Source organism: Erythrolamprus reginae, chromosome 4, assembly GCF_031021105.1.
Source record: "Erythrolamprus reginae isolate rEryReg1 chromosome 4, rEryReg1.hap1, whole genome shotgun sequence".
Lineage (NCBI taxonomy): Eukaryota > Metazoa > Chordata > Lepidosauria > Squamata > Dipsadidae > Erythrolamprus > Erythrolamprus reginae.
This window is the reverse complement of record NC_091953.1, coordinates 12,767,465-12,790,930: the sequence shown is the minus strand read 5'-3', so window position 1 is coordinate 12,790,930 and position 23,466 is coordinate 12,767,465. Positions and strand designations below refer to the sequence as shown.

At 40.9% G+C, this 23,466-nt stretch overlaps 1 protein-coding gene across 1 annotated transcript in view; it reads right to left on the bottom strand.

Annotated features, from left to right (window-relative positions):
• Window positions 1-8,755: 8,755 nt before the first annotated feature.
• The window catches only part of LOC139166276 (piwi-like protein 4), a 51,187-nt gene continuing 36,476 nt past the window's right edge, over window positions 8,756-23,466 (bottom strand). Inside the window, exons 15-21 of the mRNA XM_070749623.1 lie at window positions 21,179-21,379; window positions 17,755-17,858; window positions 16,629-16,699; window positions 15,297-15,450; window positions 13,502-13,630; window positions 11,637-11,784; window positions 8,756-9,204 (exon numbers count right to left, since the gene is read on the bottom strand). Of these exons, the coding sequence (XP_070605724.1) occupies window positions 9,088-9,204; window positions 11,637-11,784; window positions 13,502-13,630; window positions 15,297-15,450; window positions 16,629-16,699; window positions 17,755-17,858; window positions 21,179-21,379 (924 nt within the window). The 3' untranslated portion in view covers window positions 8,756-9,087. The remainder of the gene's footprint in view (window positions 9,205-11,636; window positions 11,785-13,501; window positions 13,631-15,296; window positions 15,451-16,628; window positions 16,700-17,754; window positions 17,859-21,178; window positions 21,380-23,466) is intronic.

The following is a 23,466-nucleotide window of genomic DNA, read 5'->3' as shown; positions in this document are numbered from 1 at the left end:
CTTAATCAGAGCAAAACCTTTTGCGATAAAAGACACAATGGAAAAGGGGGAAAATGTCTTACCTGCATGCTTCAGAACCTCGGCTCCTGGATTGTTCAAGAAGCTCCAGGTTCATCCTTTTGCAAATTCTTTGTTTCCGGTGATGACTCTCGCGAAAGTATGCGGCTGTTGCCCGGACTTGTTTTAGCTTTGCAAAGAGAAAAAGCAGGAATTTGATGTTCCTGCACTTTTGAAGAAAGTTGGAAGGCTTCTGACCAGATTTCCAACTGGCGCTGTTAAAACTGGGCCAATCTTGTTGTACACATTCCCTATCCAGGGTCATATAATTAACTTTAGAGAACTTAACCACTGTGAAAAGCCCGAGGGTATAAAAGCTCCTGTTGTTTAAATCTATAGAAGATGACGGAATGCTGAAAGTTCTAGCACAAAGTTTGGTATCCATTTCCTTTCGTTTTATTACTACGGCTGGGTCATCAATTCTAGGTGTGGCAGGTGACAAATTCCTAACTTATTACCTACCTAAGGTCCCATCATCCACTGCAAAGCTGCATTTTCCTAAACTGAACTAGTAGGGCACCATCACCACTGTCAAACTATTCACTAAGGCTGCATTACTATTAATATGAATCTTATTGTTCCTATCACCCATCTCCTCCAACTTACGACTGTATGATTGTAACTGAGTCGCCTCGAGAAGGGCGGCATTGAAATCTAATATAATGCTCAGGCAATCTCACACTACTCACAAGAGCCTACAAAACTTTTGCCAGACCCATCCTAGACTACTGCTCATCTGTCTGGAACCCATACCACATCTCAGACATCAACACCCTTGAAAACGTACAAAGATATTTCACCAGAAGAGCCCTTCACTCCTCCACTCGAAACAGAATATCCTACGAAAATAGACTAACAATCCTGGGCCTAGAAAGTCTAGAACTATGGCGCCTAAAACACGATTTGAGCATTGCCCACAAGATCATATGCTGCAACGTCCTACCGGTCAATGACTACTTCAGCTTCAACCGCAACAACACAAGAGCACGCAACAGATTCAAACTGAATACGAACTGCTCCAAACTTGACTGTATAAAATATGATTTCAACAATCGAGTTATCGAAGCATGGAACTCATTGCCGGACTCAATTGTGTCAAGCCCTAACCCCCAACATTTCTCCCTTAGACTATCCACGATTGACCTCTCCAGGTTCCTAAGAGGCCAGTAAGGGGCGTACATAAGTGCACTGGTGTGCCTTTCGTCCCCTGTCCAATTGTCTTTCTTTTCTCTCACTTATCATATATATTTTCTTCCTTTCATATATCCTCTCCTCTAAGTTCACTTTTACCCTTATATATATTATTACATGTCTATTTTTCTTCCTATGTATTTGTGTATTGGACAAATAAATAAATAAACAAACAAACAAAATAACTAACTAGCTAACTAACTAACTTGTTGCTTGTATCCTTACGATTTATATTAATATTGTTTTCTGATTGCGTATTTGTACCCTATAACAATCATTAAGTGTTGGACCTCATGATGCTTGACAAATGTACCTTGTCTTTTTATGCATATCGAAAGTTTATGCACCGAAGAGAAATTCCTTGCGTGTCCAATCCAGGCTGTCCAGGGAGAAAGCATTTTGAAATTCCCTGATATTTCCCTGACATTTCCCTGTAACTTGAGATCTAGTTAAGGCACGGTCGTAGATGACGTCATACCAAACGGCTAAGCCATGGAGAAATATCAGTAGTTGTTGCCACAGTTATGCTCATTTTTGCTTAACTCTGCCAGGCAGCGCAATCTCTTTTTTTAACATGATTCTTCCCTAACTTTCAAACATTTTAATACAGTTTGTCTTTCCCCCCTGATTTATTGTTTTTTTCACGTATTCCCTGATAATTCCTTGATATTTCCAGGACCACTGATTTCCCTGATAATTCCCTGATTTTCCTGTTTTCCAGGTTTGCTGGACAACCTGCCAATCACACTTGGCCAATAAAGAATTCTATTCTATTCTATTCTATTAATAGGTATTGCAGTAGAAGGCTTACAACAGTTCATTTGATGACTGAAGTTAGTGGCAATGAAAAAAGTGAGAGGCGTTTGTAGGTAGAGGTATCACTGTATCTCAGTTTGATCCCAATGCCAAGATCCACATAAAATCTTATTTTCTAAGCAGTTGATCAAATCATTCCCTGATTCACTCATGGATGATTTAGATGACTGTCCGCTCTTTTATTAATTTTGAAGCTTGATCACAGCATGGTGGAGAATCGTCCTGACTAAAAATAGGGGGGAAACTGAAAGAATATCTACGTAGGATAAATCTTCTGACGTAGACTGACATTGTAAAAAGATCTCATTGATGCTGAACAATAGACAGTATACATCTCTAGATGCTGTCCGTTCTTTTTCTATGAAAAATGCTTGATTTCTAATCTTATTTTTTATTCGTATCGCACTAAACCTACCACATTGTCCTTAGCACTTGGGTGAACATCATTCTTTAAATCTGATGCATAAGAAAGTAAGGTTGCTAGGTATAAATCGGTTCCAACTCACAGTTATCACCCTTTTATTTCCTTTGGGATGGGCTAATCCCTTTATTAACTTATCGATCTAACTTACAGGTATTGTGCTAAGGATTACCGGAATGTCTTGTTTGGATGTGTGCCAAGAGCTTTGCACGGTCCAGTAAGAATAGGATCAGAAAGCCAAAATTGCCTGTTTCAGTATGAAATGAAATATGATGAAATTGGAAAGAATTTTTCAGAAACCTGGAGAAGCAAGCAGTAAAGCTAACATATAAGCTGATAATTATATTGACTTGGCTCAAGATTGACGTGCTGAATTCCCTATTTAAGAGGAGGTGGGGGTTGTAATAAAGCCGTCTTTTGTTTTCTGTACCAACAATATTCCAGTACGTTACCTAGAGAAAGACAAACCGTTCTGCTTTTCAATTCAAATATCAAAAAAGAAAATCTGTTGAACCATACATACACCTCATGTTGAGCTTGACACTTATATACACCCTAGTACCAGTGACTCTCACAGAATAGAATAGAATAGAATAGGAATTTTTATTGGCCAAGTGTGATTGGACACACAAGGAATTTGTCTTGGTGCATATGGTCTCAGTGTACATAAAATATACAATTGTCAAGAATCATGTGGTACAACACTTAATGATTGTCATAGGGGTCAAATAAGCAATGAAGAAGCAATATTAATAAAAATCTTAGGATATAAGCAACAAGTTACAGTCATACAGTCAACATGGGAGGAAATGGGTGAAAGGAATGATGAGAAAAACTAGTAGAATAGAAGTGCAGATTTAGTAGAAAGTCTGACAGTGTTGAAGGAATTATTTGTTTAGTAGAGTGATGGCGTTCGGAAAAAAACTGTTCTTGTGTCTAGTTGTCTTGGTGTGCAGTGCTCTGTAGCGACGTTTTGAGGGTAGGAGTTGAGACAATTTGTGTCCAGGATGTGAGGGGTCAGTAAATATTTTCCCCGCCCTCTTTTTGACTCGTGCAGTATACATGTCCTCAATGGAAGGCAGGTTGGCAGCAATTGTTTTTTCTGCAGTTCTAGCAAAGGAAAACTCTAATTTTGTTTATTTATGTGTTGTGTGTCATTTACATCAATCTTCCCCAATCTGGAAAGGCTCGTTTACGGTAGATATAATTTAAATACAGGTAGCCCTTGTCTTATGACCACGATTGAGTTCTGAATTTCCAGAGCTGAGCAAGACAGTTGTTAAGTGAGGGAATATGGTTTCCAGGTAGGGAGGGGTGACTTGGATAGGACACTATTAAAAAATGACGAAAAATTAATTGGCAAAATATATACATTTTTTATTCGTTATGAGACAGAAGTGGAAATTGTAAAAGAAAGTATGATAAGTTGGGGAATGAATTTTGGCTACACAATTGAATTAGAAAAATGGGAAAAATTATGGACTAATAATTGGCAGATGACAAAATCGACTGCATTCAAGGAAAACCAATTAAAAATGTTTTACAGGTGGCACTTATCACCGGAAAGACTATCAAAAATGTTCCCAAAAACCTCCCCATTATGCTGGAAGTGCAAAAAAGAAAGAGGCACATTCTATCATCAATGGTGGACATGTATACAAGCAAAAATTTCCGGAATAAAATAACTGACTGGTTAAAAGAAATAGTAAAAGAAGAAATTGAAAAAAAGCCAGAATTGTATTTATTGGGTATTTTTAATTTAAAAATGGAAAAAGAGGTAAGATATTTAGTTATACACATACTAACGGCTGCCAGGATAGTATATGCCCAACAATGGAAAATAGACAAAGCACCGGAAGAAAATATAGTAATTAAAAAGATATTGGACTGTGCCGAGATGGACAGATTATCTAAAAAATCAGAGGGAAAAGAAGATTCAGATTATTATAAAATATGGGCAAAATTTTATGATTGGTTTTAAAGGAAAGAGCAACAAAGAAATAAATAAAAATTCAAGCAAAACAACACGTCGAATAAAAGAATTCAAAAATTAATACTATGTGAATGAAGTAAAATTCTCTGATCGAACACCTAAAAAGTGGGGAAACTTTTATTTCCCAAATGTTGTATGTGTATGTTTCTGTGTATGTCTTTTTTTTAATGTTATATTTGGAAAAAAAAACAAATTTTTTAAAAAAGTGAGCTTTGCCCCACCTTGTGACCTTTCTTGGCAGTTGTTAAAATGAATCACTGCAGTTGTTACATTAATAACATGGTGAAACATGGTATCTCGCTTTTCTAGATGCTTTGACTTTGCTTATCAGAAGGTTACAAAAGAATGGAATGGAATAGAATAGAATAGAAATAGAATAGAATCGGATGGAATAGAATAAGAAAATAGAAAAGATACACGTTTATAAGTATGGTGCACTCAGAGGAAATTTTAGATTCTAGCTTTAGAATAGAAATAAAAATAGAATAGAATCGGATGGAATGGAATAGAATAAGAAAATAGAAAAGATACACGTTTATAAGTATGGTGCACTCGGAGGAAATTTTAGATTCTAGCTTTAGAATAGAATAGAAGAGAATAAGAAAATAGAAAAGATAACTTTAGAATAGGAATAAGGAATCCTCAATCTGAGTATTGTATTGGCAGTTCTGTGTTAGCAAAAACTTCAGAAGAGAAGGATTTAGGGGTAGTGATTTCTGACAGTCTCAAAATGGGTCAACAGTGCAGTCAGGCAGTAGGGAAAGCAAGTAGGATGCTTGGCTGCATAGCTAGAGGTATAACAAGCAGGAAGAGGGAGATTGTGATCCCGCTATATAGAGCGCTGGTGAGACCACATTTGGAATACTGTGTTCAGTTCTGGAGACCTCACCTACAAAAAGATATTGACAAAATTGAACGAGTCCAAAGATGGGCTACAAGAATGGTGGAAGGTCTTAAGCATAAAACGTATCAGGAAAGACTTAATGAACTCCATCTGTATAGTCTGGAGGACAGAAGGAAAAGGGGGGACATGATCGAAACATTTAAATATGTTAAAGGGTTAAATAAGGTCCAGAAGGGAAGTGTTTTTAATAGGAAAGTGAACACAAGAACAAGGGGACACAATCACATGAGAAAATATTATTTTACTGAAAGAGTAGTAGATCCTTGGAACAAACTTCCAGCAGACGTGGTAGATAAATCCACAGTACCTGAATTTAAACATGCCTGGGATAAACATATATCCATCCTAAGATAAAATACAGAAAATACTATAAGGGCAGACTAGATGGACCATGAGGTCTTTTTCTGCTGTCAGACTTCTATGTTTCTAGAATAGAATAGAAACAGAATATAATGGAATGGAATAGAATAGAATACGAAAATAGAAAAGATAACACATTTCTAAGTATGGTGCACTCAAGGAAATTTTAGATTCTAGCTTTAGAATAGAATAGAATAGAATAGAATAAGAAAATAGAAAAGATAACTTTCAAATAGAATAGAATAGAAATAGAATATAATGGAATGGAATAGAAGACGAAAATAGAAAAGATAACACATTTCTAAATATGGTGCACTCAGGAAATTTTAGATTCTAGCTTTAGAATAGAATAGAAAGAGAAATAAATCGAAATAGAATAGAATAACAGTTGGAAGAGACCCCCTGCTCGTGCAGGAAACCCTACACCACTTCAGACAAATGATTATCCAACATCTTTCTAAAAACTTCCGGTGTTGGAGCATTCTCAACTTCTGGAGGCAAGGAATTTTCTCCTTTGTTCTAGGCTGCTTCTCTCCTTGATTAATTTTCCTCCATTGCTTTTGGTCCTGCTCTCTGGTGCTTTGGAGAACAGGTTGGCCATCACCTCCCTCCTTCTTTGTGGCAACCACTGAAATATTGGAACTCTGCTGTCATGTCACCCTTAGTCCTTCTTTTCACTAAATGAGACATACCCAATTCCAGCAACCGTTCTTTATATGTTTTAGCCTCCAATCCCCTAAATCAGGGGTATCAAGGACCGGGGGCCATATCCAGCCCGTGGGGTGCTTAGATCTGGCCCATGGGGCCACTCTGGAAACAGTGAAGGACTCGCCTGCGGTGCCTCTGCCAATGAAAACGGAGCTCTGCACCACCCTCCCAAGTCCTGTTTTTAGTGGCAGAGGGTTGCGGGAGGTCATCGCAGCTAAAAATTGAGCTCGGGAGCCTGTTTTCTCGGGCAAAGCACTCAGGCTACCAGAGGCGCTCCCGACACGAGTGATGTCATGCTGGCCACGCCCATCCTGCCACACTCACGCCGGCCCCCCTTGGTCAAAAACTCTGATGCAGCCCTGGATGAAATCCAGTCTGACACCCTTGCCTGACCCTAAATGGTCACATCATTTGGGGACACTGCAACCATCAGTGATAGGCCAGTTGCTGATCAGGCCAATTTTGATCATGTGACCATGGGAATACGGCAACAGTCGTTAAGTATGAAAAAAATTCATGTCCCTTTTTCTGTTTTGAACTTTGAACGGTAACTTCAAACTAAACAAATGGTTGTAAGTCAAGGACTACCTGTATTTTTTAAAAAAGAAAATGTTTTCTTATTAAAAAAAATTACCGGTAAATGTTAAGTTATAGTCATATTGCTGTCACGGTTATGTATGTTTGTTGTTTATTTGGATACTAAGAGATTTTTTTAAAAAAACATGTTGTTTTACCCAAAGTCCAATGCATCTGGAAAGTACTTACCTCCGGGAGATTGTTCATATGCAAGATGAGAAATCAAATAAAATACTATTAACATTAATAATAAATATATGCCCAAGCACCCTTCGTCCAATAGCAAATCCCAGCAGCCGATTAGGTCCCAGAGTTGGCCTTCTCCAGGTCCCGTCGACTATAAATGAGCGGGGGTAGCGCAGCAGGTAGAGTGCTGTACTGCAGGCCACTGAAGCTAACTGTAGATCTGAAGGTCAGCGGTTCAAATCTCATCACCGGCTCAAGGTTGACTCAGCCTTCCATCCTTCCAAGGTGGGTAAAATGAGGAGCCGGATTGTGGGGGCAATAGCCTAGCTCTGTTAAAAAGTGCTATTGCTAACATGTTGTAAGCCACCCTGAGTCTAAGGAGAAGGGCAGCATAAAAAATCGAATTTAATAAATAAATAAATAAATAAATAAATAAATAAATGTCGTCTGGCGGGACCTAGGCGAAGAGCCTTCTCTGTGGCGGCCCCAGCCCTGTGGAATCAGCTCCCTCCGGAGATTTACAATGCCCCCATCCTCCTCGCCTTTCGCAAGAGCCTCAAGACCCATCTATGTCGCCAGGCACGGGGCAGTTAAATCATGCCCCCCTTTCCTGACCATTAAATGTTATGTGTAGATGTGATTGAGTTATTGACTGCTTTTTAATGTAATGGGATTTTAGCTTAGTTTTTAATTATTAGATTTGTACACATATTGTTTTTGTACTGTGTTCTGTGAGTCTAAATAAGTCTAAATAATAATAATAATAATAATAATAATAATAATAATAATAATAATAATAATAATTGTTGTTGTTGTGGTTAGCTCTGGCCCAGCTCCTGCCCCAAGGACTGTGGATGTGGGGGAGACATCCACGTGCTGCAGGCCTCTTTTGCCCCCGGTGGAATCTGCTGAAGGCTCCTCTGACCAAGAAGACATGAGTGACAGGGAGGAGAGTGGGGCAGACAGCTCAGAAGGAGATCAATTATCTAGCTCCTCCTTGGATTCAGAACAAGAGTTAATGATACAGCCACGCATGCGGAGAGCGTGCATAGGCAACAACAACTGAGAGATTATTATCAAAGAAAATGAGGCCACCTGTGGTTGGGTGGGGCTGTGGTAATTAGTGAGGCTGCTATAAAGAGCAGCCTGTGGGTTTGGCCATTGTGGAGGATTATCTGATCGTTGTGTTTCGTGCCTGCTTTGCTGACTTTGACCTTTTGTGTGCTGATTTTTCCCCGCTTTGAAACTAAACCAGAGCAAAGTGTGTTTCACTTTGTGAAAGAAGAAGGACTGTGAATTGCCTCACAGCTGCAAGCTAAGTATCACAGAACTGATAAGGGACTTGTACAAATTAACAGTTTGTTTGGAGACGAGTGCTCTTTGCTATACCAAAAGAGGGCTTGGTTTAAGTGAATTTTCATTATAAAGAACATTGTTTTGAATTTTCAAACGTGTGTGTGTCTGAAATTTGTATCTGTGAATTTTGGGGAGGAGTGTACCAGAGAGCCCGACAGAACAAATAATAATAATAATAATGATGATGTAGAATTTAAGGCATGCTTTATTACAAACAACACAAATAAGTACAATTACAAAATATTTCCATCTCAGAAAGTAGCAGACTTAAGTATTCAATTACAGAAATAAACAACACCATGAAATGAAGGAGGTTCACACACAAAAAAACTTTCATTAAAACATACAACAAACCATCACAGGTTTTTTTTTTTTTTAAATCAAAGGTTACTGATGCAAATGAAGACAAGGAAATGCCACCCCTCCACTTCCTGGAACTGAAGAAGCCACAGAAAAGGGAGACGGTGCTTTCCTTGAGAAATCAAACTCTTGCTCGCTGCCGTTCTTTCTCCAGCATCTTCACAAATAGAAAAGCTTGTTTGCCAGTTCCAGGCTTGGCTCTCTGTGGATGCTCTGGCTGACCAAAAACGTCAGCTTGCTGGCATATTGACAAGGCGCTGGCACTCTAATTAACCCCTAGGAAGGCAAGGGCGGAGAAAAAACGAATGGGGATGCTACTAGCTTGTGCTGCCACCTCTGGCCCCAAGTGGTAAGACGTTTCTGAAATACTGTACAGTGTTGCCCCGATTTTCGCTGGTTCGAACTTTGCGAATAGCCTATACCACGGTTTTTCAAAAAATATTAATTGAAAAATACTTCGTGGTTTTTTTCCTATAGCACGGTTTTTCCCACCCGATGACGTCATATGTCATCGCCAAATTAATAATTTTTGCAAATAAATAACAAAAAATAATTATTGTTAATAAATAATTATGTTTATAAATATCAGGATCACTAAGTGTCTTATTCAATGGTGAGTACCAGTAATAATGGTGAGTAAATGGTTGTTAAGGGAATGGGAAATGGTAGTTTAGGGGTTTAAAGTGTTAAGGGAAGGCTTGTGATACTGTCCACAGCCAAAAATGGTGTATTTACTTCCGCATCTCTACTTCGCGGAAATTCGACTTTCGCGGGCGGTCTCGGAACGCATCCCCCACGGAAATCGAGGGAACACTGTATTACCAATAGCACTTGGCACTTAAGACTTATAGACTGCTTTATAGTGCTTTTACAGCCCTCGCTAAGCGGTTTACAGAGTGAGCTACAGTGGTGCCTCTACCTACAAACGCCTCTACCTATGAACTTTTGTAGATAAGAACCAGGTGTTCAAGATTTTTTTGCCTCTTCTCAAGAACTATTTTCCACTTACAAACCCGAGCCTCTGAAACTGTAACCGGAAAAGGCAGGGGGAAGCCTCCGTGGGGCCTCTCTAGGAATCTCCTGGGAGGAAACAGGGCCGGAAAAGGTGGGGAGAAGCCTCCGTGGGGCCTCTCTAGGGATCTCCTGGGAGGAAACAGGGCTGGAAAAGGTGGGGAGAAGCCTCCGTGGGGCCTCTCTAGGGATCTCCTGGGAGGAAACAGGGCCAGAAAAGCCGGGAGAATGGGGCCTCTCTAGAAATTTCCTGGGAGGAAACAGGGCCTCCACCCTCCCTGTGGTTTACCCAATCGCATGCATTATTTGCTTTTACATTGATTCCTATGAGAAAAATTGCTTCTTCTTACAAACTTTTCTAAGAACCTGGTCACGGAATGAATTAAATTTGTAAGTAGAGGTAGCACTGTATGCCCCCAACAATCTGGGTCCTTAATTTAAAAAATAAATAAAACAAGAGTCCCTAAAAACACCCTCCAGTCAATGATATTCAGCAGATAGTCAACTACCCTGTTTTCCCCAAAATAAGACATTCCCTGATGATAAGTCCAATTGTCAATAAGGCCAATCACTTATTTCAGGGTTCAAAAAATATATCAGGGTCTTATTTCCAGGGAAAGACCTCTGACAGAGAAAAGGAGGCCCGAGGTGATGCACACAAGTGAACTTCCGGTTGGAGCTGACATAGGGCAATGCCCCGCGTGCCCTCAGATACGGCTCCGAGTGCCACCTGTGGCACATGCACCTTAGGTTCACCACCACTGGTATAGGATTTCTTGCTTGAGCAGCAGGTTGAACTAGAACAGTGTTTCCCAACTTTGGCAACTTGAAGATATCTGGACTTCAACTCCCAGAATTCCCCAGCCAGCATTTGCTGGCTGGGGAATTCTAGGAGTTGAAGTCCAAATATCTTCAAGTTGCCAAGGTTGGGAAACATTGAATTAGAAGACCTCTAAGGTCCCTTCCAACTTTTTCATTCTATGTTCTTTGTTCTTCAAAGCAATGTCTTATGTGACTAGCTGCTTAGCTGGCTCATGGGCAGGGGTGGGCTTCAAAAAATTTAGCAAGGGGTTCTCTGCTTGTTTGCTGGCTGGGTGTGGCCATGGTGGGTGTGACCTAGTCAGCCTCCTGCACCATGGCGGGAGGAGGGGGTTGCCTTCCCTGGGCTCTGGAGGCTTTACTTGAGTCTCCGGGAGGGTGAAAATGGCCCGCCCAGGCTCCAGAGGCTGGAAATGAGCCTGCTTCCGGTCTTTCCGAACTTCCGGTAGGCCCGTTTTTTCCCATCCCGGATTCTCCGCACATGCGCTGTATCCAACTCCTGGGGGGGGGGGGGGTAGGCAGGGCCAGCCAAGAGTGAGATTTGGGGGTTCTCCGAACTGCACAGAATCTTAGCTAGAGGTTGTCCCGAACCCCTGTGAACCCCCAGCAGCCCATTCACCCTGCTGATGGGTGAATGGCGGTGCTACCACATTTGAATGGATGCCACGGGAACTGGTGGAATGAGGAAGGGCAGAGAAATTGCCTCTCTCATCACAAAGGCTTGGGCTACAACTTCCAGCATTCTCAGTGAACAATTTTTGACTGGGAGTTGAAATCTACTGCATCTGAAAGATGACAGCTAAAAAGAGATTATTTACTTCCAAAATTCACTAAGATATGGGAAGCACTGTCTCTAAGTAGATGGAAATGCTACTTACAGGCCAATTGTAGTAGAGGTGACACATCTTGTAAGTGAGCCGCTGCATATGGTCCGGCTTTAACTTGATGTCATCATAAATCACATTGTAGTACGTGGGGTTGACAGTCCCTTGGCGTGCAAGTTGGCTAATCAAGAAAAAGTCATACCTGTTGGGCAAAGGTAGAATTAGACTTAGGAAAAATGTTGTGGAGCATGAACATATTAACAGCGGCAACAAAAGCAACAATTCATTGAGAGAAAGCTTTCTTATTATTTCTATCCTGCCTTCCTAATCATTATACTAACCCCCAATGTTAATTGGAGATGAAAGTAAAAACACAAGATGTGTTTTAAAACTTAAAAATGAATGTGTTAAACCATTAGTATGTATAACTCAGGGTAAAGTAGTATATAAGGGGAGGATATTGGGAGGTTCCCTTTGCAGAAAATCAATGTTTGATTCTTCAAAGGAAAAGAGCACGTTAAGAGTTTTGCCATTCGTACAAACATACCTTTCTGCAGTTCTGAGCAATTATAGTGTTACGTCTGTGAGTAAATTTTGTTTTGGAAACCTTGTTTTGAAATCCTGCTTATCAGCTCTCCCACTCGCTTTGAACTTTGGCAGCGGAAAGACATTCCTTTGTTCTTTTTCTGTTTTCCCACAAACCCTATTATATAACAGACTATTTCATTTCAACACCCTGTGTCTAAGCCTTAATTGGAAGTTAATTGCTGCTTGTATGGTTTGTGGGACAGAACACTATGTAAACAAAAATATACTATATATATGCCTCCTCCAACTGTAAAAAGTTTCTTTTATCGCTGTGAAATATACAGCTAAAAAGGCTTATACAGTGGTACCTCGAGATACGAGTTTAATTCGTTCCGGACCTGGGCTCTTAAGTTGAGCAGCTCTTATCTCGAACGACTTTTCCCCATAGGAATTAATGTAAATAATTTTAATTGGTTCCAGCCCTCAAAAAACTCACAAAGTTAGTCTAAATTATGCAGAAAGACATGTTTTTAATGAAGAAATGTACATGTACATATAAATGAATAATGAAGTTTCTTTCACTTAACTTGTAAACTTTCTTAAACTTTTAAATTTACATATGTTCAACTTCTCTGCCACCCAATCCTGTAGGACAGAGGTCCCCAACCCTTTTTGCACCAGGGACCGGCTTTAAGCGATCAAGAGAGGAATGGGTGAATGAATGGACGGAGGGTGGGAAGGAAGGAAGGAAAGAGGGAAGGGACAGGAACAGAGGAAGGAAGCAAGGAAACTTATGAAAGGGGGAGAGTAAGAGAGGAATGAGTGAAGGGAGGGAGGGAGGGAGGGAAGAAGGTGGGAAGGAGAAAGAAAAGAAGAAATAGAGGAAGGGAAGGTAAAAGAGAGAAAGAAAAAGAGCAAGAAAGAAAGAAAGAAAGAAAGAAAGAAAGAAAGAAAGAAAGAAAGGGGGAAGGGACAGGAACAGAGGAAGGAAGCAAGGAAACTTATGAAAGGGGAGAGTAAGAGAGGAATGAGTGAAAGGAGGGAGGGAGGGAAGAAGGTGGGAAGGAGAAAGAAAAGAAGAAATAGAGGAAGGGAAGGTAAAAGAGAGAAAGAAAAAGAGCAAGAAAGAAAGCTGCAAGCACCCCCCCCGAGCCCCCCAGGCTGGCTGCAACCTTTTAAAACACGCGCGCCGCTTCGCAGCTGTCTCCTGAAGCCGAACGCGGAAGTTAGCGTTTGGCTTCAGGAGACAGCTCCTTGGCGCTTGTATCTCGAATTTGGGCTTGTAAGTAGAACAAAAATATCTCTCCCCTCCCAGCTCTTATCTCGAGTTGCTCTTAAGTAGAGCAGCTCTTATGTCGGGGTTCCACTGTATTATGACAATGTATACTTGCCAGGCTGGTTGGGTGGCTTCTGTATCAATAACAGTTCCAACAGGAGGATTTCTCAGGCCACCGTTAGACTCAACGAAGAAGCGAGAGAGGCATTTCTTTTTCACAATGATCAATGACATTTTGGGTCTTCTGGTTTTGAAAGTAAAAAGAGAAGAAAGGCAATGAAAAAACAGTGCACTTCTTCTTCTTTTTTCTGGGTATAAAATTTCTTTTTTTCCCCAACATACAACATAAGAAGTAAAAAACCACAATCATTCTCTAAATAATAATAATAGGTATTTGTTACATTAAACATTCAGAAAAAAATCTTAACAATGCCTTTAATACTTTTTATCCTCTTCTTTGCTAAATTAAAATTAACTACACATGAAACATCATAAATAATAATAATAATAATAATAAAACATATTTCATCTATAGATAGCAATGTTATAAAATCTATCCCCTTGTATTTTATATATTTATATATTTTATATAATATATTATATTCCCTTTTTTCTATCTATAATAAAACATAGACATTTTAACTCAACATCTAATTTACTCCTTTCACCTCTATGTTAACTCCTTATCCTTATCCTGAAATGACTATCTGACATATTCTATCACCAACCTGGTGTCAGGGCTCCAAATAGCATCCAAAAATTAAATCAAGAGTCCAAGGCAAAGTATTCCTCAAAGTTCCAATTTATTAACAGAGCCATGTTGGCACATCTGGGTGAAACCCGAATCTGAAGTTTTCCGGATTTCACCACCCAGTTGAAAGTTCAAGTCCTTGTCCCCACACCCACAAGTCCATCACGCTGTCCAATCTTATATTGCCATGCTGGCAGAATCCACCCCTCTCCTTCCATGCAGGTGAAGAGGTACACAGACAAAGGATGACCTTGGTTTTCTAGAAAGCATTTGTTACGGCTCACATGCTAACAACCTCATACAACCTCCCATTTTCCCACAGTAGAAAATGCATAGTAGAATAGCATAATGCACTTGGGGAAAAGGAATCCTCAATCTGAGTATTGCATTGGCAGTTCTGTGTTAGCAAAAACTTCAGAAGAGAAGGATTTAGGGGTGGTGATTTCTGACAGTCTCAAAATGGGTGAGCAGTGTGGTCGGGCGGTAGGAAAAGCAAGTAGGATGCTTGGCTGCATAGCTAGAGGTATAACAAGCAGGAAGAGGGAGATTGTGATCCCCTTATATAGAGCGCTGGTGAGACCACATTTGGAGTACTGTGTTCAGTTCTGGAGACCTCACCTACAAAAAGATATTGACAAAATTGAACAGGTCCAAAGACAGGCTACAAGAATGGTGGAAGGTCTTAAGCATAAATGTATCAGGAAAGACTTAATGAACTCAATCTGTATAGTCTGGAGGACAGAAGGAAAAGGGGGGACATGATCGAAACATTTAAATATGTTAAAGGGTTAAATAAGGTCCAGGAGGGAAGTGTTTTTAATAGGAAAGTGAACACAATCTGAAGTTAGTTGGGGGAAAGATCAAAAGCAACATGAGAAAATATTATTTTACTGAAAGAGTAGTAGATCCTTGGAACAAACTTCCAGCAGACGTGGTTGGTAAATCCACAGTAACTGAATTTAAACATGCCTGGGATAAACATATATCCATTGTAAGATAAAATACAGGAAATAGTATAAGGGCAGGCTAGATGGACCATGAGGTCTTTTTCTGCCGTCAGTCTTCTATATTTCTATGTTTCTATAAAGTGTGGCAGGCTTAAGACCCCAAATCAAATGGCTTCAGCCTGGGTACCTGGTGTAAGGTAAGAAATATTTACCTGCTCCCCCCACTGCATTCCTGAAGGACACTGAGTAACTGTGGGACTTCATAATCCAGCACCATTTTCAGCTGCCCATCTCCTACACCATCCCGGTATATGATTATGCGTGATGGTGGATAGCCATTACATTTCTGCCAATTGTTTATAGCATCTGTAGAATTGTAAGAAGGAGAAACAAAGATAGACTGGAATTGGGTAATGAACCAGCACAGAGAAATGAACGCAGCACAAAAGATTTTGTACCCGTCCACATTTTTTTTTAAACTTGCCATTTCCTTGAAGAAGTTATAGTACTATGCTGAATAAATCTGGGGGCAATATTAATATGATTAAGATGATTCTTGACAAATGTATCTTTTCTTTTATGTACACTGAGAGCCTTGTGTGTCCAATCACACTTCAGGGTGTCCAGGGGAAAAGCATTTTGAAATTCCGATATTTCCCTGACATTTCCCTGTAACTTGCAATCTAGTTAAGGCACAGTCATAGATGACGTCATACCAAATGGCTAAGCCGTGGAGAAATATTGGTAGCTGCAGAAGCAAGTTGTTGCCACAGTTATGCTCATTTTTGCTTGACTCTGCCAGGCAGCGCAATCTTTTTTTTTTTTAACATGATTTTTCCCTGACTTTTAAACATTTTAATAGAGGGACCGTTGAACTTACCTGAACGGTCTTCTCGATGCACTGCAAGGAGAGTCCAAGATGGGTGATACTTCAGCCTGATTGGTTAGGGACTGAGTTATATTAGAATATTAATTAGCTCCGCCCTGTAGCCACCCCCAATAGCTCAGTCAATAAAAACGAAGGAATAGTGTAACAACACAACTTTATTAACGTACTAATAACTAACAATTGAGCCCCTGGGCCAACTGGCCGGGTTGGGTTTGGACTCTCCTTGCAGTGCATTGAGGAGACCGTTCAGGTTTGGGTTTCCCCCCTGATTTATTCCGGTTTTTTTCATTAATTCCCTGATATTTCCCGAAGCGCCGATTTCCCTGATAATTCCCCGATTTCCCTGTTTACCAGGTTTGCTGAACACCCTGATATTGAGCAAACCCATTTCCCTCACCATTGACTTTGTGTATTGGAAGCCGGCTGGGAAAGTTGCAAATGAGAATCAGATGGGCTTAGGATACAAGAATACATGCCAACTGCCAAGCATCCGAATTTTGGTTGTGCGACGTGTTGCAATGGGGGTAAACTGTACGTCCCTTTTTTTCCCAGGGCCGAAGTAACTTTGAACGGTCACCCGACAAACAGTTGTAAAGTTGGAGATTAACTCAAACTGCAAAGGATATTCCACACCCTTTCCACGCGACTCTTTTACCTTCCATGCAGATCCTTAAACAGTCTGCCATAGCGGTTCCTGCAGACTGCAAAATGCAACGCGAATACCACCTGCACGCAAGAGAACGTCAATTAGTTACAAAGCTCTCAGCAGAGTTAGAAGAATAACGCAGGCCCAGGAATGGGGAACTTCTCTTTCAGGTGAACTATTGAGGAGTGTATTAGCTTAGAACTACGTCGCCTAAAACACGATCTAAGTATTGCCCACAAGATCATATGCTGCAACGTTCTACCTGTCAATGACTATTTCAGCTTCGACAGCAACAACACAAGAGCACGCAACAGATTCAAACTTAATATTAACCGTTCCAAACTTGACTGTAAAAAATATGACTTCAGCAACCGAATTGTCGAAGCGTGGAACTCATTACCCGACTCAGTAGTGTCAACCCCTAACCCCAAACATTTTTCCCTTAGACTATCCACGATTGACCTCTCCAGGTTCCTTAGAGGTCAGTAAGGGGCGTGCATAAGTGCACCAGTGTGCCTTCCGTCCCCTGTCCTATAGTCTCTCCTTATCTCATTTATCTTTTCTTCCTTTCAAATATGTTCACCTCTACTTTTATATCTTTTCTTCTATTCTTTTCTTTACTTATATTATTACATATCTTTCTCTTCAATGTGTATTATGTATTGGACAAATAAATAAATAAAATAAATAAAGTGTATATCCTATTGTTAAAAAAACATTACAAATAGGGAGGGGTGCAGGTAAGGAGCCGGGGTGGTGCAGCAGGTAGAGTGCTGTACTGCAGGCCACTGAAGCTGACTGTAGATCTGAAGGTTAGCGGTTCAAATCTCATCACCGGCTCAAGGTTGACTCATCCTTCCGAGGTGGGTAAAATGAGGACCCGGATTGTGGGGGCAATAGCCTGGCTCTGTTAAGAAGTGCTATTGCTAACATGTTGTAAGCCACCCTGTGTCTAAGGAGAAGGGCGGCATAAAAATTGAATAAATAAATAAATAAATAAATAAGCTAAATAGGCAGGAAATTCTCTCAATCAACAGAGTAAATGGACGATGATGTGAAAATGACTAGTTTGTATTACCTTAGAATGGAGCTGCCATGGCAACACCTGAAACTTGCTGTAAATAAAGAATCTTACTTAGTTATCGAGGCATTCAGGCTGGCCACGAATCCAACCACTGAATTTCCTTTGGTCAGGGTGTCTTTGTTGACATCAATGCCGACGACCATCAAGCCGTTCAACTGTCAAAATAAACGACTGGAATTAAGAGGATAAAACAAATCCTGACGTCCCGCAATTGATGTCCAAGGCCCATTCACAAGGCAAGGCCTCTTGGATTACAGGTAGCCTTCCATTTCTGATGAGTTTAATTTAGTGAGTATTTTATTTTTATTATTATTATTATTATTTATTAGATTTGTATGCCACCCCTCTCCGAAGACTTGGGGCGGCTCACAACAGTAATAAAAGACAATATAGTAGTAGAACAAATCTAATATTAAAAAACAACTTTCTACTAAATCTGCACTTCTATTCTACTAGTTTTTCTCATCATTCCTATCCCCCATTTCCTCCCATGTTGACTGTATGACTGTAACTTGTTGCTTATATCCTAAGATTTTTATTAATATTGCTTCTTCATTGCTTATTTGACCCCTATGACAATCATTAAGTGTCGTACCACATGATTCTTGACAAATGTATATTTTCTTTTATGTACGCTGAGAGCATATGCACCAAGACAAATTCCTTGTGTGTCCAATCACACTTGGCCAATAAAAATTCTATTCTATTCTATTCTATTCTATTCTATATAAAACCCTATCATTATTTAAAAAACCAAACAGCACATTCGTACCAAACATAAAACAAAGTATAAAAAAGCCTGGGGGAAAGGTGTCTCAACTCCCCCATGCCTGGCGGTATAAGTGAGTCTTGAATAGTTTATGAAAGACAGGGAGTGTGGGGGCAGTTCTAATCTCCAGGGGGAGTTGGTTCCAGAGGGCCGGGGCCGCCACAGAGAATGCTCTTCCCCTAGATCCCGCCAAACGACATTGTTTAGTCGTCGGGACCCGGAGAAGGCCAACTCTGTGGGACCTATCGGTCGCTGGGATTCGTGCGGTAGCAGGCGGTTCCAGAAGTACTCTGGTCCAATGCCATGCAGGGCTTTAAAGGTCATGACCAACACTTTGAATTGTGACCGGAAACTGATCGGCAGCCAATTCAAGACACGGAGTGTTGAAGAAACGTGGGCGAATCTGGGAAGCCCCACGATGGCTCTCGCAGCTGGGGTGGGCAGCAGACAAGACGGGGTGGAACGCAGTTTCACTGGCGGCAATGAAGCTGCATTCACAGCTCCAGCTGACCAGTGGCAGTCACTTCCTGGATTACTGGTCTCTGCTCGGCTCTCCTTTTTTTCCCCCCTGCTGCTGCGATGTTGCTCGCTTTTTTCTTCTTTCCTTCTTCCTGGCGTCGGATGAGCTTCCCTCTCTCCTGCCCGGCTCCTCTCCAGCCTCACACGGCCCCCTCCCGAGGCCAGGAAGAAGGAAAGTGGAAAAAAGCGGGAAATGCGAAGCAAATTGTCATCCCGGCAAGCGACACTGGTGAGGTTGTAAATTGAGGACTTAACAGTTCACTTGAACGATGATGATTGTTCAAGCCACTCCTACCTATTCACATGGCCAGTTAGCCACTCCTACCCAGGCACATGACCATCAAGCCACACCCACAAAATAAGCCACACCCACAGTGTAGCTGTAAAAAATTTGGCTGCCCATTACTGATTCAAAGTTACAACCGATCTGAAAAAGAGGACTTGCAACCTAGATTCAGTTTTGACATCTGGGCCCCTTCTGGGGTTATGTGACTGAATTTGGGTGCTCAGTCAGCAAGGCCACATTTACCACCATTTGCCACGTCCTTTGGTTACGTGACTGCATTTTATGATAGTTTTCCTGAAAATAGGCATTTACTTTCAGTTTTCAGCAAAACATCACCCATAGGGAACCATTGGTTTGCTTAACGGGCATGTTTCGTTGCGGTTGTATGTTGAGGACTAGCTGTACAGAGTTTCACTAGGGAATTCAATGTGTAATCTTGGCATGAAAGAACTTGAAGAGAAGGTGCCAGCAACAGTAGCACCGGGCCTTAATTTTCCTCCTACAGTGGTCTGATCAGGGGAATAACAGAAATCATCCATAAATTTTTCGAGATGAGAATTTACGAAATGAAGTGAATTACAGGACGGGTAGTAGCGCTTAATAAAGTACGCTGGACTAAGCTTTGGTCAAAATTCTGCAAAAAGGCATATTCAAAGTACAGTGGTACCTCGACATACGAGTTTAATTAGTGCCAGACCCGAGCTCGTATGTCGATCAATTCGGATCTCGAACGAATGCCTTTAGACCTTTGCTTTTCGCGCCGAGATAAGTGGAAACATGGAATTCTTGCACCACCTAGTGGACGCTCGGCTCGTATCCCGAATTTGAGCTCAGGTGTTGAACAGAAATTTTTGCTCGCGTCTCGGCTCGTAACTTGGAATACTCGCATGTGGAGCAGCTCGTATCTAGAGGTACTACTGTATAGAGCAATTTCTGAAAATGGCATACCTCCGGTTTGGTTTTGGGTATAGTTTTACTTTAAAAAGACCACCTGAGAAAATTACATTTTACAGGTCCCATCAAGGACACTTAGGGTAGGAACATTGGAAAATTGTATACAAAAAACTAAAGCTGGCTGAGGAACTCTGAGAGTTGACACCCACAAGTCTTAAAGTTGCCAAGGTTGGAAACCCCTGCTCTGCAGAATTGTTTTGAGGTTAGGAGTTGAAACAATTTATGTCCAGGATGCGAGGGGTCTGTAGATATTTTTCACAGCCCTCTTTTTGATTCATGCAGTATACAGATCATCAATGGAAGTCAGGTTGGTAGCAATTGCTTTTTCTGCAGTTCTGATTATCCTGTCTCCATCTTGTTGGGTTGCAGAAGCAAACCAGACAGTTATGGAGGTGCAGATGACAGACTGGATAATATAGAATTACTTCCGTCCCCTGTCCTATTGCTCTCCTATATCTCCTATACCTTTCCTCGATTCCTATATCTCTTCTTCTATTCTTTCATTGATATGTTCTATTACTATATCTTCTTTTCTATTATTTCTTAGATATATTTTACTATGAGTATCTCCTCTATAACCTTCATCATGTATTCTACTATGTGTATATAGATATATACCCACTAGTGAACACAAGAACAAGGGGACACAATCTGAAGTTAGTTGGGGGAAAGATCAAAAGCAACATGAGAAAATATTATTTTACTGAAAGAGTAGTAGATCCTTGGAACAAACTTCCAGCAGATGTGGTAGATAAATCCACAGTAACTGAATTTAAACATGCCTGGGATAAACATATATCCATCCTAAGATAAAATACAGAAAATAGTATAAGGGCAGACTAGATGGACCATGAGGTCTTTTTCTGCCGTCAGTCTTCTATGTTTCTATGTTTCTAAACCCTCATTGTGTATTGGACAAAATAAATAAATAAATAATAAATACTTACTGGTATTTCAACTGCCCAGAGCTCTCCTCCAAGCTTACAGATCATCTGCATAGCAATTTTTGTAGCCACACTCATCATCATCCCTTGTTTAGACAATGTACGGACAAGCACACACTGGCTAGGGATGGGCCGGTGAAGACTCAGGAACTTCTTCACAGAATCGTAACAGTCCTTCTTGTTGGAAGGCAATATACATAATGCCTAGAAAGAGAAAACAAAAAGATAAGCATAAATCATTCAAGGATAGAAGGCTTATGCCCACACCCATTTGTATCTATGCCTGTTCCCCGCAATGTTGTCTTTTCATCCATCATACAGCCAACTAAATATGAGCCAGCAGTCCAGCGGTGGCTAAAAGAGCCAACACAATTTTAAGCTACATCAACAGGGGGAAGTATTAATACTACCCTATCATGCCATAGTCAGACCACATCTAGAGTACTGCATTCAATTTTAGTCGCCCCACTACAAAAAGGACATTGAAACTCTAGAGAAAGTACAGAACAGAGCAAGCAAAATGATAAAGGGACTGAAAACAAGACATACGAAGAGAGGTTGCTGGAACTGGGCATGGATAGTTTAGCAAACAGGAGGTCGAAAGGGGACATGATAGCAGTATACTTGAGCAGTTGCCACAGAGAGGAGGGGGTCACACTATTTTCCAGAGTACCAGAGGGCCAGACCAGGGAGCAATGGATGGAAACTGACCAAGGAGAGATTCAACCTGGAAATAAGGAAGAACTTTCTGACAATGAGAGTGATCAACCAGTGGAACAGCCTGCCAACGGAGGTTGTGAACGCCCCATCACTTGACACATTCAAAAGAAAATTGGACTGTCATTTGCCTGGGGTGCTGTAGGATTTTTCTGCTTGAGCAGGGAGTTGGACTTGATGACCTGCAAGGTCCCTTTCAACACTAAGAAACAAACAAACAAAGAAAGAAAGAAAGAAAGAGGGAGGGAGGGAGGGAGGGAGGGGGGAAGGGAGGGAAGGAATTAAGGAAGGAAGGAAGGAAGGAAGGAAGGAAGGAAGGAAGGAAGGAAGGAAGGAAGGAAGGAAGGAAAGAAAGAAAGAAAGAAGTTATATCCTCAAACTCCCCCATAGCTTTAACCTTAAACTATCTATCATGGACCTCACCATATGGACCTCATCCCATTCCTAAGAGGTGTATAAGCGGGCGTGCATAAGCGCATGAGCATGCCTACTGTGCCCGTCCTACTGTCCCCATTCCTGTGTTCATGTCCATGTTTATACTCATACCTATTATCTTGTATGTTTGATAAATAAATAGAAATAATTGGCATTTTTCAGACAAGCTGTCTCTACTAGGTATTTGAATAACAATCCCATGTGCTGACATCTGTCTGAATTGTAGTAAAATCTTGAACTCCTTAGCAAATGTCTCTGCCTTTGTATTGTTGCAATCTTGAAGCAGAACAGCCTTTTTAGTATGTCGTATATAATGTGTAGTTTGGACATAAGATTAACTTTCCAAAAGATCTGGAGATGTTTCTTCTAAACCAGCAACCCTCAGAACCAGCAAATCATTTCACCTTTTTAAATCTCCTAATCACAAACTATGCAGAAATATGGAGAAGAAACATCTGAAGTTACAAACCAAGACATCATATACACCAGTTACTAGTGTGTGGGATTCAGAAATGCAACTTTTGTGTTGATGTCTCAATTGATATCTCTTATACTAGAGGTAGTCCTCGATTTACAACCATTTGTTTAGTGACTATTTGAATGTACAATGGTACTGAAAAAAGTGACATCATTTTTCACACTCAAACCATTGCAACTTTGCATGTGATCCAAATTAGAACACTTGGAAACTGGTATATATTTATGATGGACGCAGTGTCCCAGTATCATGTGATCAGCTTGCAAAATCTATGTTTCTATTCCTGCCAATTGTATTGCTTCTTCTGGAAACACCATCTTTCAGGAATTTCCTTCTAGAGACCTGGATAATCAGCAGTTATCTTTTCCTCCGCTTGAACACACTTCAAAAGCGTTTTTTATCAAATTCAGCATGCATACCATAAAGCCCTTCATGGCATCGGACCAAAATATCTCCGGGACCGCCTTCTGCCGCACGAATCCCAGCGACCGGTTAGGTCCCACAGAGTTGGCCTTCTCCAGGTCCCGTCGACTAAACAATGTCGTTTGGCGGGCCCCAGGAGAAGAGCCTTCTCTGTGGCGGCCCCGACCCTCTGGAACCAGCTCCCCCCAGATATCAGAGTTGCCCCCACCCTCCTTGCCTTTCGCAAGCTCCTTAAATC